Here is an 18,612-nt window from a genome sequence, read left to right as displayed (position 1 = left end):
TGGGGGAGGGGAGCAAGAATGGAGCTACAGTGATAAACTTAAAAAGAAGCCGCAGAGCAGAAGGAACATCATAAATAATCATATTTTCAAATAAGAATACCATATCAACTCTGTGACCTGGATACAGCACCAACCTCCTGAGATATTTCCAGCACTCTGATGCACACAAAATGCAATTTTCAGCTCAGGCATTTTATTTCTCAGTGTAAACAACCTTTGGGTTTTTTAAAATACATATCTGGAAACTGTTTTCATAAATAATGTATATAGTATAAAAATTTGACTTGTAAAGTATTGAGTCCATGTCCCCTCAGTACTCATCGTGAAAACTCACTACGGATAGATAATATTCTGTGGGTAGAATTCGCTAGGCAAAAACTACCAATTTTACCCAAGATAAATAGGATTTTGTTTTTTAAGTGCAAGACAAAGAAATATCAGACACAATTTTGCTCAAGCCAAAGAAAGGGTTGAAATAAGGCAGAATTACTTTGTTAATTAGTTCCAAATTCTGAGGTGTTCCTTTAAATCTTGCCAATTAAGAGACACCAGGAGTGTAAGATAGCCCCTTTCTTATCTTCAAAGAGTAAAGATGAAAGAAGACAGAAAATGAAACCTCTCCACTTGGGCTGCTCTTTAAAACAGAGGTCCAAGAAAATCGGCTCCTGTTCTCCTTGGAGAAGAAAAGACCCAAGTATTTGCCGAGGGGGAGGGGAAAGCGCATAATTAGAAGCAAGTTTCCCATTTTATTAAATTCCTCCACCGACAAAATGCTTGGAGGTATTTTAAGTGAAACCAGCATTTAAGGGACCCCGAAAAGCAGATGATTACATGTTTGTGGCAGAAGAAAAGGGCAATTAAAAAAAAAACAAGAACTATTTAATGTGCCATATAAATACAGGCGACCAGAAGTTGATTTAAAGTTTTCTCCTGCTTTCTTTTTTCTCTTTTTTCCCTGCCTTTTTCTTTCTTTTCTTCTCTCTCCTTTTTTCTTTTTCTTTCTTTTCCTTTCCTGCTGTAATTTGTCTCCCCTTTGTCGCGGCACGCTTGAGGAAAGTAGATGGAGGATGGAGGAGGGGCGGGGAGGACTGGAGCCCACCCCCGGCCGCGCTCCCGCGTCCCCCGCCAGTCCCTAGCCCGCGCCCGACACCCTCCCGCTCCCACCCTCCACGCGCGCCCTCCCTCGCTCCGGTGACTCCAGCAGCTTCGGATTTGGAAGCTCGCTGATTGGCTGGAAGCAATTCAACACACGCCAGGCAAAGAGCTTTGTCTGAGTTGAAGTGAAGTTGTAGAGATTTTTCAGACTGGAGTCAGCAATCACGGGTGTTTAGTCTGCAGTCGAGCAGAGAAAAGGAAAGGAAAAAAAGAAAAAAAAATCAAGAATCGCCCGGGAAAGACACACTGCAGACTCCGCCAGCACCCTGCAATAGATGGGGACGGAGTCCACGCGGGGAGCCAGGCCGAGGTGACACGCTGCTCCCAGCCGGGAGGACTGGCGGCCACCCCCACCAGGAGAGGACTTCACGCTCTCGTCCGGAAGTCTCCACACGGTGTGTATGAAAACTGAAGTTTGTGAGCTGCTAATTGCTGTGTGATTAAGAGTCGCTTTCAAGTCTCAGAGACCTGATGTAGCTTAGAGCTCTGAGTGGCGGGGAGGAAGTTGCTGGGATTGCCGGGCTGATTTAACTCGCCCTGGGAACGGAATATAGGAACCGACCAATGCACCAAATGAATACTAAAATGCACTTTAGACTCGCACTTGCACTTGTGATGGCGTTTTTCAGCTACGATGTCTTGGGTAAGAATCTGAAATACAGGATTTATGAGGAGCAGAGGGTCGGATCGGTAATTGCTAGACTATCAGAAGATGTAGCTGACGTTTTATTGAAGCTACCGAACCCTTCAGCCGTTCGTTTTCGAGCCATGCCAAGGGGGAATTCTCCTCTCCTAGTGGTAAATGAGAATACCGGAGAAATCAGCATAGGGGCTAAAATCGACCGCGAGCAACTATGCCAAAAAAACTTGAACTGTTCGATAGAGTTTGATGTGCTCACTCTGCCGACCGAGCATTTGCAGCTGTTCCATATTGAAGTGGACGTGTTGGACATTAATGACAATTCCCCTCAATTCTCAAGACCCGTCATTCCCATTGAGATATCGGAGAGCGCGGCAGTCGGGACTCGAATCCCGTTGGACAGTGCGTTCGACCCAGATGTTGGGGAAAATTCCCTCCACACCTACTCGCTCTCTGCCAATGATTTTTTCAATATCGAGGTGCGGACCAGGACAGATGGGGCCAAATACGCTGAACTCATAGTGGTGAAGGAGTTGGATCGCGAGCTGAAGGCGAGCTACGAACTTCAGCTCACGGCCTCCGACATGGGAGTGCCCCAGAGGTCTGGCTCCTCCATTCTGAAAATCAGTATTTCGGATTCCAACGACAACAGCCCTGCCTTTGAACAGCCCTCTTACACAATACAACTCTTAGAAAACTCCCCAGTTGGAACCTTGCTCCTGGATCTAAATGCCACCGATCCAGATGAGGGCGCTAATGGGAAAATTGTATATTCTTTCAGCAGTCATGTGGCTCCCAAAATTATAGAGACTTTTAAGATCGACTCAGAAAAGGGACATTTGACTCTTTTCAAGCCAGTGGATTATGAGGTCACCAAGTCCTATGAGATTGATGTTCAAGCCCAAGATTTGGGTCCCAATTCCATTCCTGCTCATTGCAAAATTATAATTAAGGTTGTGGATGTCAATGACAATAAGCCTGAAATTAGCATAAACCTTATGCCCCCTGGAAAAGAAGAAGTATCTTATGTTTTAGAAGGGGATCCCATTGATACATTTGTTGCCATTGTCCGAGTTCAAGACAAGGATTCTGGGCTGAATGGAGAAATAATCTGTAAGCTTCACGGGCATGGACATTTTAAACTTCAGAAGTCCTATGAAAACAACTACTTAATCTTGACCAATGCCACGCTGGATCGGGAGAAGAGATCTGAATATAGTTTGACTGTGATTGCTGAGGACAGGGGCACACCCAGCCTCTCTTCAGTGAAACATTTTACTGTTCAAATCAATGACATAAATGACAATCCACCTCGCTTCCAGAGGAGCAGATATGAATTTGCCATCTCCGAGAATAACTCACCAGGGGCCTATATCACCACGGTGACAGCCACAGATCCAGATCTCGGTGAAAATGGACATGTGACATACACCATTTTGGAGAGTTTTGTCTTGGGAAGTTCCATTACCACATATGTAACCGTTGACCCATCTAATGGTGCCATCTACGCCCTCAGGATCTTTGATCATGAAGAAGTAAGCCAGATCACTTTTGTGGTGGAGGCAAGGGATGGAGGCAGCCAGAAGCAGCTTGCAAGCAACACCACCGTCGTTCTGACCATCATTGATGAGAATGACAACATCCCTGTGGTGATAGGGCCGGCCATGCACAATAATACTGCAGAAATCTCCATCCCCAAGGGAGCTGAAAGTGGCTTTCACGTCACAAGAATAAGGGCGGTTGACAGAGACTCCGGTGCAAATGCTGAACTCAGCTGCTCCATAGTAGCAGGTAACGAGGAGAACATCTTCATCATGGATCCCAGATCATGTGACATTCACACCAATGTCAGCATGGAATCCCTTCCCTCCACAGAATGGGCACTCTCTGTTATCATCCAGGACAAAGGCAATCCTCCCCTTCACACTAAAGTCCTTCTAAAGTGCATGATCTTCGACTACGCAGAATCTGTGACCAGCACAGCCATGACCTCTGTCAGCCAAGCATCCTTGGATGTGTCCATGATCATCATTATTTCCTTAGGAGCAATCTGTGCAGTGTTACTGGTTATTATGGTACTCTTTGCGACGAGGTGTAACCGGGAAAAGAAAGACACCAGATCCTACAACTGCAGGGTGGCAGAATCCACTTACCAGCATCACCCCAAAAGGCCATCCAGACAGATTCACAAAGGAGACATTACACTGGTACCCACCATCAATGGCACCCTGCCCATCAGATCTCATCACAGATCCTCTCCATCTTCCTCTCCCACCTTGGAAAGGGGGCAGATGGGCAGCCGCCAGAGTCAGAACAGTCACCAGTCACTCAACAGTTTGGTGACCATCTCATCAAATCACGTGCCAGAGAATTTCTCACTAGAACTTACCCACGCCACCCCTGCTGTTGAGGTAAGAACATAGACTACATCGCCCAGCACAGTCAGCTGTGAATGCTCACAGGCTGAGCAGTAAGCACACTTTTTAAGACTGTCGTTGATAAGTAGCAATATCCAGTTCCCACAGGACTCAGTTCGCAGTGTGTCCCTATCTCAAATATGCCCTTTGTCATACTCTTCTATTTTTAATAAATAATTCACTTTGCATGTAATATGTGTGATGTTAGGGGATAAGTATGAAGCTCACACAGGACTCTCCACGAATTCCTTCACTTCTCAGAGTAAGATGTTGGGAAGTTAAAAAAATAAAAAGTAAAGGTACCCACTTAGTCTCTTTGTTAAAATCTCTCCTAAAAAACGTCAAGATCCTGGGCCTTCAGAATCTCATTCCCATGCATGCTGTCCTTGTAAAACTTTACATGGTTTTCTGGCATTGTTTTAATGAGGTAGGTTAGCAGTGTATTTTACTGGATCTTTTTGAGTATTTTTTTTTTTGTGTGTCTGACCATTTTATCTGAACTGTAAAAGAAGGCAGCTATTTAAAAGCAAGCGTTTCAAGAATGAGCAATTCAGCTGTGTTTTGAGATTATCCAACTCTCCCTGCAATATATTTTAGCTGTGTTTCCCGGCTGGCTGCACTTTCTGCACGGTCTAACATATGTAAATCACTGACATACAGAAATTGTGAGCTTGGCATGTAATAACAAGCCTCTCCTTTTCCCTTGTGAATGCTTGAGCATCCCCCCCCATACACACACACTCTTCAGAAATCAGCTCTGTCTCTTTGGTTTCCAGCAGGTTTCCCAGCTTCTCTCCATGCTTCATCAGGGGCAATATCAGCCAAGGCCAAGTTTTCGTGGAAACAAGTATTCCAGGAGCTATAGGTATGAATTATCCTTTGTCTGAGCTGTTATGTCTCAAGTTAACTTAAATGCTGAAGCATAAAATTGTGTTTTATGGTTTCACTGATCTTTCTAGATATGCCCTTCAAGACATGGATAAATTCAGCTTGAAAGACAGTGGTCGTGGGGACAGCGAAGCAGGAGACAGTGATTATGATTTGGGGCGAGATTCTCCAATAGACAGGCTGCTGGGAGAAGGATTCAGTGACCTCTTTCTCACGGATGGAAGAATCCCAGCAGGTAAGAGGAAAATGATAGCTAAATCTTTATTTTCACAGCTACCACAACCCCAGGATGATGGACAGCTTCTCCCATGCTGCTGCTTCTGCTGTCTTTGGCCTTCTCACTAAAGTGGGTGTCATCTGCACACTATTAACAGTGAACAAGCATGAGACAGTTACAGTTTTTTCTTCTCAAAATCCACAAGAGGCAGCTGGTAGAGAAGGAGCAAATATGAGGGCTTCATAAAGGAAGGAGTAAGAGCATGGAAGAAAAGCAAACTGCTACCCTTCTCTTTCTGTCCTATCCAGCAGTGCCATAGGGCACTCCCGAGCAACTCGAGAAAATTACTGGGTGGCTGTTTGTGTTCAGACAGCCTGTTTGGTGAACAGTGGTGGACTGGACTGTAATTTGGAGGATGCATTTCCTGTGATGGGAACCAACTCACCAAATCAGAGACTAAAATACCCTGGAAAGGGTATACTTTAGGCACTAAAAATAGGTGAAGGAATGTACCTTTGTAGGTGAGGAGGGGAGCATATTTTATGCCACTTCTCATTTGGAGTCTGTACAGCAACGGAGGAGGAAAACAAGCCCAGAGGGGGATTTATAAAGCACACAGTCAGGTAGAGGAGAGGCCATTAAGTTTTGAACCAATTTTTCCTTCGTGACTGTTACCTCTAATGGTGCAGCAGAAACGCTGATCCAACTGGGTAAATACTGAGAATATCAGTAGCCGTTCTGTTGCTAAGGGCTGCAGTAAGAAATCAGCTCTCAGGAACACAGATGTTTTCCTCTGCCTAGCCACATGTATAAATCCATTGTCTGTCAATCAAATGACTGTCATTTAACAATACACACAGAGAAAAAGAGCAATAGTTTACTTCCATCTTATTTCTGTCTAACATGAAATTTTTTTTTGTTTTTATTTTGGATAAAGGAGTATAGAAAATATAAGGGAGTTTACCAATCACTTTAGGAGATTTAATAAATAGAATTTAAGCTCTCATGAGCTATAGGAATCATGGTAGGACTAGCTAATCAGTGGCAGAGTTCTTCCCAGCTGTGTCCAAGGTGTCCTCTGGACTCAGGCTGCTCTGGGTTCATATGGTGTCTTTTAACCTGCCATTCCAGGCTTTGACACTGGAGTTAGCTATAGTGATGTTTGTTGACTTTCTACACATGTCAGTGAATAAGCTCTTATCGTTTTGAAAACATTGATGTTATGCTCTTTGGAGTTAGTTGTGGTGATGGCAATGACATTTGTGTTCATGTGTGATTTCAGCTTTGAAACCTGGAAGCTTATGAAGGTTACAATAATGTATCTCAGGCAGGCAGGCTGTGCCTGGTGGGGATGAGATGGTGATTGAGATATGAATCATTTTCCACGCCTCTAACCACGAATCCATGACTTATTTAGATAACAAGTGTTTTCGTTTAAATAAAAGGTCTATCTTGTTTCTTCCCTCTCTTTCTCTCTGTCTCTGTCTCTTTCTCTCTGTATGTGTGCATGCACATACATGTGCATGTGTGTTTACCCATGTGTGCCCATGTAGAGGGATGATGACAGTGGATATCTTCTATTTTTCTCTTTGCCTGTTGCCTTGGGAGAGTATGTCCCCTTCAGAAGCTTTGGATACAGCTATTCAGTTTACCAGCAAGCTTCCAGGACACCTGTCTTTTCCTTCTACTGCCAGCGTTAGAGGCACAGGCAGCCATACCTGGCTTGTACATGTTGCTGAGCCAGATCTTCTTGTTTATTCGGCAGTGCTCTTACCACTGAGCCATCTCCCTAGACCCATGTTTGCTTTTGTATCCTTTATACCAGCCTCTCTGCAACCACTAAGTGTTGCTCATTCAGTTGAGTTATTACAATGATAGATACCTTTTCTCTGGCTAGACAAATGTATAGGAAGGATGTCTAGTTGAATTGAAACACACTGTTGCATGGCAACCTTTATTTGCACAGTCACCCATAGAATCTATTATTTTAAATTTGTAGATTCTTTAGACCAATTTGGAGACAAATCTCTGAAGTATCTAAAGGAACAAACATGCCCCAAGACACCACACTCAAAGAGAATTAGTTTTATTTTTCTGGTTTATATAATGACGTAGGTCACTGAATTTCTATGATTCTGTCATATTATGATGCTGACAAAGCCCTAGAAAAGAATAGCAGAATTTCTCAGATTAGATTATTTCCTAAACAGGAACACATGATCATATCAATACTGTAAAGATCTTTTAAATGATGCTTCGGTTCACTTATTGAAATTTTAATTTATCTTGGCAATAAAATGGAGAATAAAAATAAATAATTCCAGAAAAATAACTGTCCCATTTGTAGACCTAAACAACATCTGATGTCTTTTTAAATTCTAAAATCACACAATTTGAATAGTTAACTGTTAGTGTATTATTTATGTACCCAGGCATTTATTTATTCCTTCATTACCTGCAATTCTGGGAACCGAACCAAGAATGTCACACAAGTCAAAACTGTGCTTTCTCTCTTCGCAATGCTTCTCATCTGGGTTATCTTTTAGAAAAAAACAAAAACAACAACAGCAACAAAAAAAAAACCCGCAAAAAACGGAGCCAGTCATCTTTCCCTTTTTCCTATATTTTCAAAGTTATCATCTTTCCATATGCTCATGGCAGGAGAATTATCTAGTACTTTAGCTCAGTAATGATTTAAAATACTAGTAATAAATATTAAAGAACAAAGAGAATGGGTTAGCTGTAGGTAACTATAGAAAACAGTCAGTCTTAAATATTAAGTATTTAAATCTCCATCATTATCACATAGTTGTCCAAAATCACAGACTTTGTGCATGTGTGTGTGTTTTTAATCAAGTATGTCAAAAGAGACCCATTCCTGTCTCGGTTGCTTCCTGCTTCTACATGTGGATGAGCTATTCTCAAGTTACAGAGAACTGGGAAAGGAGCAGTGATTGGTGGCGCTGTCATTATGTCCATGTTTTACCAGCACAGATTGCAGTGCATGCTGAGTGTCCACAGAGATAACCATCTTTGAACCATGATCATCATTCAGGTGACACTGTGCCGAGATCCTGCTTTCCTGTTTATTCTGGCGATTCTGCAGGCACGTTAGTTTGTAAAACTTGTGGTTTTCAGAAGTATCTAGCCAGGAAATACCCCGAGCAGGGAAAAAATGTTGGTCCACATCTGAATCTTATTAACAGAGATCAGCACAATTTTCTAAAGTATGTATATTTTTAGGACTGGAGTATCTCATTCCAACTGTTTTCCTGCATTGATTTGTGAACAAATATAGATTGTGTTGCACTGCATGGCTTGCCAACAGGGTCATTTCTGGTCATTCATTCTTCCAATTCCCACACAAATGTACTTTTTTTTGAGCAGCTAAGCAAACATGCATTTTTGTCCGTTGGCTCATGTTCGTCAACTCTTTTCTCCTCATTCAACTTTGAACTCCAACACGAAGCATGTGTGCACAATGCTTCCATGTTCCCAGTGTATGCTATACCACATAGATGATTTGTAAAGGCTCCCGTGCCTGGTCTTTTTTGCTACTTCTCTTGATTTTGTCTCTTCCACTTTTCATCATCTTTCATCTGTGAGTACTTCAAATACTCATTTTTCGTTTTTGTACTCTGCTCTTCTAGCAGGTGTTTTCGCTGGCTCCTGGCCTTCCTCCCATGGCTGGTTTATTTGTTCCAATGGGCGTGCTGCTATTTCACGTCTCTTGCCTCCTCCCACTGTCAAATGATTACTCCGTACAGTTTCACAATCTTTTCAGAACATTTTAAACCATTTTTTTTCTTGTCTCAAAGTCAAACCCTGACTCTCGTTGCTCAGCAACACTAAACACAACTATTATCTTTGTATTCCAAGTCCACTGAAATGCACTCTCGGCTTAATCTCAATCAGGTCCGTTTTGAATCCTTTACAGTGGGCAGAGAGGCTTCTTTTCTTTTGTACACACTGCACTTCCTATACGAAAAGCTGCCCTTCCCTCGCTTTGTGCACCTAATGCTGCTCACATATTACTTTCAACTTTGTTCCATCTTCTGAGGTACCCGTGTTCACATCCACTCCTTTTTCTTTCTCAACATATCCCAGGCGTCATCTTGCTTGCCGCTTTGCCTGGGTGTCTCTGATAGCCTCTGTGATATGCAGCTCAGAACTAGGTCGTAGCCCTGTTGACAGCCAGGCACTGAAATGGCCCATATATGATGGGATTTTCAAGGATGACCTACTAGTTACTTGAGAGTTAATGGCTTGACTGAAGTTCTCTTTTATGCTCACTGCACTGCTTCCCGCCACACATGTAAGGTACAGGACATTAATAAAATCCACAGTCATATCGTGGTGCTGGAGACCATCTCTTTTCACCTGTCGCTATCACCATAAAAGCTCTCCTTCAAGGGAGCTTTCAAATATTCCCAAGGATGGCAGAGAAGATGGCCATTGCTCGCTCAGCTACTCTAGATCCTTGCATATGGGATGGAACATTTGCAGCACCGAGCCATGCATGCGGTGTCCAGTAGCTGAACTCAAGAGTTAGGGGTGAATTTGAACACCCATAACACTGGACATCTTTCCTTTGCTCCTCTCAACAGCCCCCTTTCCCTTTCATTCTCCACCTTTCTTTCCCACGGCCTCATTTTTGCTACCCTTTCCATCAGTCTGTCTCCATAATTTCTCTTGTCTCCCCCATTTTCATTAGCGTGTGTGTGGTGTACATTTGAGTCTATGTATGTTTGTACATATGTGGGCATATTTGTGTGATATGTGTGCCTGTGGTGGTGGGGATACCCATACATGTGGATAATGCCTGCAATCATCTTTAATAGCTCTTCCATCCTATTCAATGGGCAGAACCTTACAACCAAACCCAGAGTTCTTGGATGTCAGTAGTCTAGTTAGCTATAGCATGTTCTGGGGATAACTTGTCTCCACTGCCCAAGGCAGGAGTTACAGGTGGACTGCCACATCCACTAGGCATGTCCATAGGTTCTGAGGATGCTAAATCTGGTCCTTGCAATTGTGCAGCAAGTGCTCTAACCACTGGCAAATCTCTCCAGTCAATTAATTATTGCATAATTAAATGTTCACTAATCTATTGTGCTATAAATATCATTCACTGCCTAACAACCACTCCTGAGAGGGTTGTGATAGTCACGTGGGTCAAATTGGTATATTATCTTGTTACCTACAGGCTCATTGTGTTCAGGTTTTGAGACAGCTTTTCTTTGGTCAAGATCTCAGAATCCCAGGTAATTTTAGTCCTTATTAAAGAGCCAAATGAGGCGGTACTGCAAAGAAATTCTTCCCAAGCCTAAAGACCCAGAGTTGAGGGCCAGAACAATACAGAAGACTCTGTTAGCCTTTCTTCCATCCAGAAGGGAGGCAGACAATATACACAGGTCTTGTTTGTTTCTTGTGAGAAGCTGAGAGGACGAAGCAGGGGTTGGGAGTGGGGGCATCGCCATGGTGAAAGTTCTCTGCTGAGGAAACCTAGGTGCTGTTTATATCAGCTGCTTTTCAATTTCTTTACTCTTTTCTCCACTGAATGGATTAGAATATGAGTTGACAAACACTTCCATGTGGCATAGTACCCAAAATTGGTCATTGCAACCTGTGATTTTTGTTCAAATCCCTCTGGTTTGTTCAGTTGAATATTCCCCAAAAGTTTTCTAAGACAAAGGTTCCCTGCCTCGATTCTTATTCTTTTCCCAGTGTTCTTTTCCCACTTTACAATTTTTGGATTCATACCATCTGGCTCCTTCTCTTACTGCACTTGTTTTCAGTTTTGTTCCTCACCTTTTCCTGTTTCTATTAAGAATGGAGGTCCAGCTGGGCTGGGTCTGAATGAGCAGGTGATCAAACCGGACTCTCTGAATTTGGCTGACGATGAGGGCGGACTGAGAAGCCAATGATAATGACATCACAGGGTTTTGATTCTACTGCATGTACTGGCTTTTTGGGAGCCTAGTCTGTTTGGATGCTCACCTTCCTAGACCTGGGTGGAGCGGGAAGGGCCTCGGACTTCCCATAGGGCAGGGCACCCTGACTTCTCTTAGGACTGGAGAGCGAGGGGGAGGGGGAGGGGGGAGAGTAGAAGGGAAGTTGAAGAATGGGAGGAAGTGGAAATTTTTATTAAATAAATTTAACAAAAGACCAGAATTAGCATGAAGATGAGTGATAAAGAGCAGTGACTTGCATGTCGTTAAAGGAGATCATTATATATCCTTTTCTGCTCACTTTTCATCCAGAAACTAGTGTGACTACCATCTCTATACTGCTCTTCTACCAGCCTGTAGCGAAGGCATTATGCACGTAGTAGGTGATTTGCTTCCCCTCGTAAGCAGCGTGGCTGTCATAATTTCAACACTGACCAAGCTGGAAATCCGCTCTCAGTAGTTAGCGCTGTAAAGTCAGTGCCGACCATGTCCCTATGGCTCGCATCCATCTGCTTTCTTTTAGATACGAGGGCGGCTTTACATTTTCTGAAATTCTGTTCTTTGTCTTAAAATGTAAAAACGTTGAAAGATCAGGTTTTCCTCTGAAAGAAGTGGTAGTTCTATGGAATACATGTTTGCATATTCTTACATATCTTAGGTTTTATGCAGTTTATAGCTGCTCTATATTTTTCTGCTTTTCTCATTTGTAGCATTTTCTAGGAATGTGATCACTCACAGCCCACTAGGTAACTGGAGCATATGTGAGAGTTAAAGAATGTGCTTTTCATGGTCTTCAGCTTTCGATGACTTTTCCATGTGACTAAATACTAATGTATTTCAAACCTTGAAATAAAGACCTTATAACAGGCCAACTCAGGATACCTAAGGTAATAATTAAGAACATCTTGCGTTGCTATTTTAATTAACTGGCCAGTAAAAAATGTATAAAACCCCAAGAGAAGGCTGGGCAGTGGTGACTCATGTCTTTAATCCCAGCATGGGAGAACAAAGTCAGGTGGATCTCTGTGAGTTCGAGAACAGCCTGGTCTGCAAAGCAAGTTCCAGGACAGGCTCCAAAGCTACAGAGAAACCCTGTCTAGAAAAACCAACCAAACCCTAAGAGAAGGCTGGGCAGTGGTGACTCATGTCTTTAATCCCAGCATGTGAGAACAGAGTCAGGTGGATCTTTGTGAGTTCGAGAACAGCCTGGTCTGCAGAGAAAGTTCCAGGACAGGCTCCAAAGCTACAGAGAAACCCTGTCTAGAAAAACCAACCAATCAATCAACCAAACAAAGAGAAAACCCTTAAGAGAGACTGATACAATGCAGATGGTAACCGGAGAACCATATTAATGTCTCCATTTAAATAAAAAACAGGTGGAGAGTTCTTATAAAGAAAGTTAGTGGAAGATTCATTGGAGAGATCACCTGGTGATATTTCAACAAAAGATCTCACCTTAAAATCAATTTCTTGCTATTGTCATTGTACAGCCCACGCTCATTTTCCTTCCTTCCTTCCTTCCTTCCTTCCTTCCTTCCTTCCTTCCTTCCTTCCTTCCTTTCTTCCTTTCTTTCTTAGAGGGTTTCTCTGTTTAACAGCCTTATTTATCCTGGAACGAGCTCTGTAGACCAGGCTGGCCTCGAACTCACAGAGATCCACCTGCCTCTGCCTCCAAGTGCTGGGATTAAAGACATGTACCACCACCACCCAGGCTTATGTTCATCTTTTATTTGGTCACCCAGGCCTTGACTCTTTTGGCCATGTTTATACTTGAATGAGCAACAATACCAGGCCTGTTCTCCTATCTTCCATCAGGATGGGACGCAGACCATATACACAGTCTCATTTCTATGTTCAAATAATATGTATAAATAATGTATACATAATGATATGATTTCTTATGTTCAAAGTGGACTACCAAAAATAATTACTTTCTTCCTTTAAATATGTGGAGGGGACGGATATAACAGCAAGTATGGTAACTGGTCCATAAAACCAACATACACATGAAAATTAACTGTAGTCTATGTAATGTGTGCAGGCTAGCATCATGGCAATAATACAAAACCTTCTCTTTCTACTCTAAGAATAAAATGGCATTCCCCACGACTTTGAGTGTTGCCCTGTATACTAACAGACCCTCATTGCTTTGTTTGTTCCTAGCAATGAGGCTGTGCACAGAAGAATGCAGGGTCCTGGGCCACTCTGACCAGTGCTGGATGCCCCCGCTGCCCTCGCCATCCTCAGACTACAGAAGCAACATGTTCATCCCCGGAGAAGAATTCCCAGCGCAGCCTCAGCAGCAGCTCTCGCACCAGGGCCTCGATGATGACAGCCAGCCTGCAGAATCTGGGGAGAAAAAAAAGAGCTTTTCCACCTTTGGGAAGGACTCCCCCAGTGATGAGGACTCGGGGGACTCCAGTACATCATCCCTGCTCTCAGAAATGAGCAGTGTGTTCCAGCGCCTCCTCCCTGCATCCCTAGATACCTATTCTGAATGCGGCGAAGTGGACCGGTCCAACTCCCTGGAACGTCGGAAGGGTCCAGCACAGGCCAAAACTGGGGGTTACCCACAAGGGGTTGCGGCTTGGGCAGCCAGCACACATTTTCAGAACCCCACCAGCAGCTCTGGAACCTCTCTGGGGACTCACTCCAGTGTGCAGCCTTCTTCCAAGTGGCTGCCAGCCATGGAGGAGATCCCTGAAAACTATGAGGAAGATGATTTTGACAATGTGCTCAACCATCTTAGTGATGGGAAACACGAACTCATGGATGCCAGTGAGTTGGTGGCTGAGATCAACAAACTGCTTCAGGATGTCCGCCAGAGTTAGGGGACTTTAGCGGAGCCTTTGTGTTTCCATGTGTGTGGAAGTAGGGGACAGGAAAAACCCCGAAAAAAAAACTGGCGTTGCCAAATAGTTGCATTTATCATAAATGTGTCTGTGTATATTGAATATTAAATACTGTATTTTCGTATGTACACGATGCAAGTGTGATTATTTTAATCTGTATTTTAAAAATACATTTGTACCTTATATTTATGTGTAATTTAACAGACAAATTTTATTTTTTTACTCCCATGACAAACATGTTTTCCTAATCATGCAGAAGCTAGCCACTATTTGAATTTATATCCTTTTCAACCAAAGGTACTGCTTAGATTAGTTAAGCTGGGGCAGAATTATTATGCTGTATGAACAACCCCACTGATGCATTAGGCAATTCTTAGTTTCATTAAGCGATGGAACTCCTTTTCAATATTTACAAAAAAATTAAGCATTGTTAGAAATAGTAAACAGTATTATGATCAACATTCTCACTGCATTCTGTTAGCTATGATAGATCACTTCTCACAGCAAAATGGAGGAATGGCATAAAAAAATTTTAGACCTAGAACCATCCTGTGGTACCTGTGGGAACGCAGTGACATGGGACTTCTTCCTAGCAATGATGAGCTTGGTCTTGAGAATATTTTACCAGCAGGAAAATGTCTGCTTGTAATTTAAACTAAACAGCGAATCTGATTTAAACCTTGGCATATGAAATATGATTTAATGAAGTAGAATCTGTACTCTAAATGAATACATTATGTATTCTACCAGCAAGGAGTGTTAATAAACAAAGACAGATAAGTCAGTACTATGCCCCTGCCCCACCCAGGTTAGTAAACATAATTGATTTATCTGAAATTCCTGTTTGAATCTCTCCCTCTTTTCTCATAGTACTTGAACATTTGTATCGACTGCATTGTCTTTTTTGGCTATTATTATTCATGTTTAGCTTTTGTCTCTTGTGCATGCTTTTATGGATTTGCTTGTATTTTTAGCATATGAACATTTATAAAGTCATGTTTTGGTTACTGCAATTTTGTTTGATTTATCGTGTGACAGATGAAAACTTTATTTATTGTGCTGTTATCTTCTGTGTGGAATGCCTTGGTACGCAAGATCCTTATTATGACTATTATCGTTTATGTTCAAGCTTCTATGAATGTTATTTCTATTAATACACTATCTTGATTGTACTCTCCTGAAAATTTTACTGTCAGTGAAAATAAAAGGAAAATTAAAGCAAAACTAAGTCTATGAGTCAGACTCCTGCTCTGATGTTTTAAATACTTTGTGTGCTCAAAACTCTCCCTGAGGGGGGATTCAGCATTGGGCATCAAATGACAGAAAGGGAATAGCCAAGAGGCTTGGAAGACACTGAAGATGAAATGAGACAGAGAAGGGTCAGAGGAATGAAGGTAATTGATCGGGTTTTTCTGCATTATGCAATCTAAATGTATGTGGAATGTAAATGAAAACACAAATATTAACAGCTTTAATATTACTCTAGTTACAGAAGCCTTTCTCAGAATGTGTCATACTAAGTTGAGCAAGAAGAAACAAGGATAGCCTCACAAGCTTTTCAAGAGGCTAAAATACCCACCTTGGTTTCTCAACAGGGACTGCCATGTTATCTAACTGAGATAACCCCAGAATGGTGAAAACTAAGGTACTTAAATTCTCACAGGAGTCCCATATTAAATAGAATGTATTATCTCTTCCAAAAGGCATATCTGTCTCAATTGGTGGTACTGCAGCTACAGGCAAATTTTCTGTTTATTTTTCAATAGATCACACACACTAATGCTAAGCTCACTTAAATGCATTTTTCCTTTCAGTTCCACTTTCCTTCACTACATACGATCATTAAGAAAGACTTTCTAACTTTACTGCTCTTAATTCCTAACACCGGCAGTAATTGAAAGGAGCAAAGCTGTTAGTAGAAATTTTGAATAATGTGAAATAAATAAAACACAGTATCCCCACACAAGGCATTTCATGTCTCCAACCCCTGGGTTCTCCTGGCTTCTCTGGTTATTCTTGCTTCCCATGCCTACAGATTAAGGGAGTGTCAGTGCATGATTTCAGACTATTTCTCACATTCCTTTCCCCAGGAATATTTTCACAAATACTAGGATGTCATGTGCATTTACCATTGTCTCAGATCTTATTTATTTTTATCTCCTAGTTCCTCCTAGTTCTACGCTCCGCATTGGCTTAAAACAAATTCGTAATTAAGGATGTCTTTCTCATTTATTATTCCTAATTTCCATTGGCCTCAGCGGATTCCTTTCAATATTATTCAATCGCAATCGTCCACCAAGGAAATTGTCTTCCAAGAAATATAATGTGACATCTAGCATGCTGCTTCCCAGATCTTCACTGTAACCAGTGCCTATAGAAAGTTAGGATGTACTCCAACTTTTCACAGGTCACTCACGTCGTGGTTTATTCTTCACTCTTTCTTTTCTTAGTACTTAACAGACTGGGCTTAAAGCTCTGTTGATCATTTGCATCCCTTCTCCTGTCTTCTGTGAGTCACACTCACCACCTACTAATATGTAATAATTAAAGCTCCTCTTGTCTAACTGAAGCTACGGGGAGACCCACACAAAGCAAAATCAGTTTGATTTCCTGGTTTTATTCTTTTCCTACCAACATTAGAGAATTTTCAAATGCTCAATTGAAATTACTGTCGCATTGAAATTCAAAGAACTGTGAATTATGAGAGGAGCAAGTAATTGCATATGGAATCGATTGCATGGATGAGAAGTGTGTCTCAAACCTGGCATGGTCTCGCACAAGTGAAGCAGGTGTTCCTCAGTATGCAACGAATTTGCAGGCTTTCTTTTCTGTCCTGACAGCCCCGTTCCAACTCAGGATATGTCAATAACACGGCAACACAGAATCAAAGATCAAGGTGGCTCTGGTTGAGTGATGAATATTCTGTGTAAAAATTAAAACCAAACTATAAAAGGTTTAATGATTTATGTGAAGCTTTTGAACATTCTAAAAGTGTAAACATTTGGAAAAAAGGTAGCAAATTTGAATGAATTCTTTTTCCATGCTGTGTGCGTTTGAGTGTATGCATGCATGCGTGTGTGTATGTGTGTGTGTGTGTTTATTGTGTATACTGGGTATGTGCATACTGAGTATTGTGCATATTGGGTATGACACACATTCATAAATGCATGTGTGGATCGGAGGTTGATGTCTGGAATCATCCTCCATTGTTCTACATTATTCACAAAGGCAGGGTCTTTCAGTGAAACCAGAGCTCTTTGATATGGCTAGCAAAGCCATTTTGATCTAAGACTTCCCTGTATCTATTCCCCATGCAAGATTACAAGGAGTCCACCATGGCCACCTGCTACATGGATTCTGGGCAACTAACTCCATTTGTTATGTTTGTTTGGTACGTACTTTAAGCACCAAGCTCTTTCTCCAACCCCAAATGGTTTATTTTTTTTAATTGCAGATTAAAATCACAGAACAAAACTTGCTTTGGCTTCATAAGGTATCTTACACTGTGAAAGTATAAGATATCAATCTAATTGTGAACACTTAGGATATGATAAGTTTTCCCTAGTTGTGATGAACAGTATTTATGTATCTCTATACAAACTGAGATTTATGTTTAATGTTTTTGGGTGAACGGATCACTGAAGAGTCGTGTGGTACAGTTCAATTCTTAGAGTCATTTTCAAAACTATTTCATGTCACATAGAGCATGATATAATTAAAACATCTTTATTGTTTGAATTATATTTTCATTTGCCTTTTAAATCATTGATGACATAGTTCAATATATACATTCTGAAATGATTAATAGGGACTAAGCCCACAGCATAGATCAAACCTAGAGTAAATGTGAATGTGGTGGCAAATAGTTCTCATTAATTTGTGACACTTTATTATATTCTATCTTACACAATATAAGGATATGGTAGAACATTTTATGGGTGACTGACATCATAAAAAATTGCTATCCATATTTCTGATTGTAGGAATACAACCTCCTCTGGCGCTTTAAAATAATGGTTTTCTATTTCTCTTTATTGCTTCTGAAAGACGCTTTTAATTCTTGTTTGCCTCCTCAGATTTTTATCTCTTCAATTTATTTCTTTAATGGTATTCCTCCTTAGTAATGTATCCTGCTGCCCACATTTATAACTCCCATCTCCAAATTTTCACAGGAGTATAGCTTTCACATAACCACTTAGATTTTAGCGTTTTCTAGTGGCTTCCCTTGTTATCAATATGATTAACATATTTCTTAAATACAAATCTAACACTTTTCCCTCTCAGTAAACTTCACCCTTTTGATCCATTAGTTTAGTAGAAAGGCAAGTTCACAAAAGTCAAGAACAAAAGAAACTTTGTTTTGACTCTAAGTTTTAAAGTACAATCTTTTAGGTGTCTAAAAATACTTGGATAGAAAGCTGATTATTAAGAGAGGACCATTGTCTTTTCCCAAAATATAAAATACTTTTTAGGTATTTAGAGTTAAGCCAGG

General features: G+C 41.4%; 1 protein-coding gene across 2 annotated transcripts; it reads left to right on the top strand.

Moving 5' to 3' along the window:
* The first annotated feature begins 1,239 nt into the window (after positions 1-1,239).
* Positions 1,240-15,355, top strand: Pcdh18 (protocadherin 18). Of its 2 annotated transcripts, none has more exons than XM_075950710.1 (4): positions 1,240-4,206; positions 4,992-5,077; positions 5,172-5,335; positions 13,432-15,355. In XM_075950710.1, the coding sequence occupies exons 1-4, from the start codon at positions 1,720-1,722 to the stop codon at positions 14,097-14,099; spliced, it is 3,405 nt and encodes a 1,134-aa protein (XP_075806825.1). In that variant the 5' UTR covers positions 1,240-1,719; the 3' UTR covers positions 14,100-15,355. The 2 variants fall into 2 exon arrangements, with proteins under 2 accessions (XP_075806825.1, XP_075806824.1); XM_075950709.1 differs by having other exon boundaries at positions 1,379-4,206; positions 4,989-5,077.
* The last annotated feature ends 3,257 nt before the right edge of the window (positions 15,356-18,612 follow it).

Source organism: Microtus pennsylvanicus, chromosome 16, assembly GCF_037038515.1.
Source record: "Microtus pennsylvanicus isolate mMicPen1 chromosome 16, mMicPen1.hap1, whole genome shotgun sequence".
Lineage (NCBI taxonomy): Eukaryota > Metazoa > Chordata > Mammalia > Rodentia > Cricetidae > Microtus > Microtus pennsylvanicus.
The sequence above is the reverse complement of the archived record's forward strand: the minus strand, read 5'-3'. Positions and strand labels throughout refer to the sequence as shown.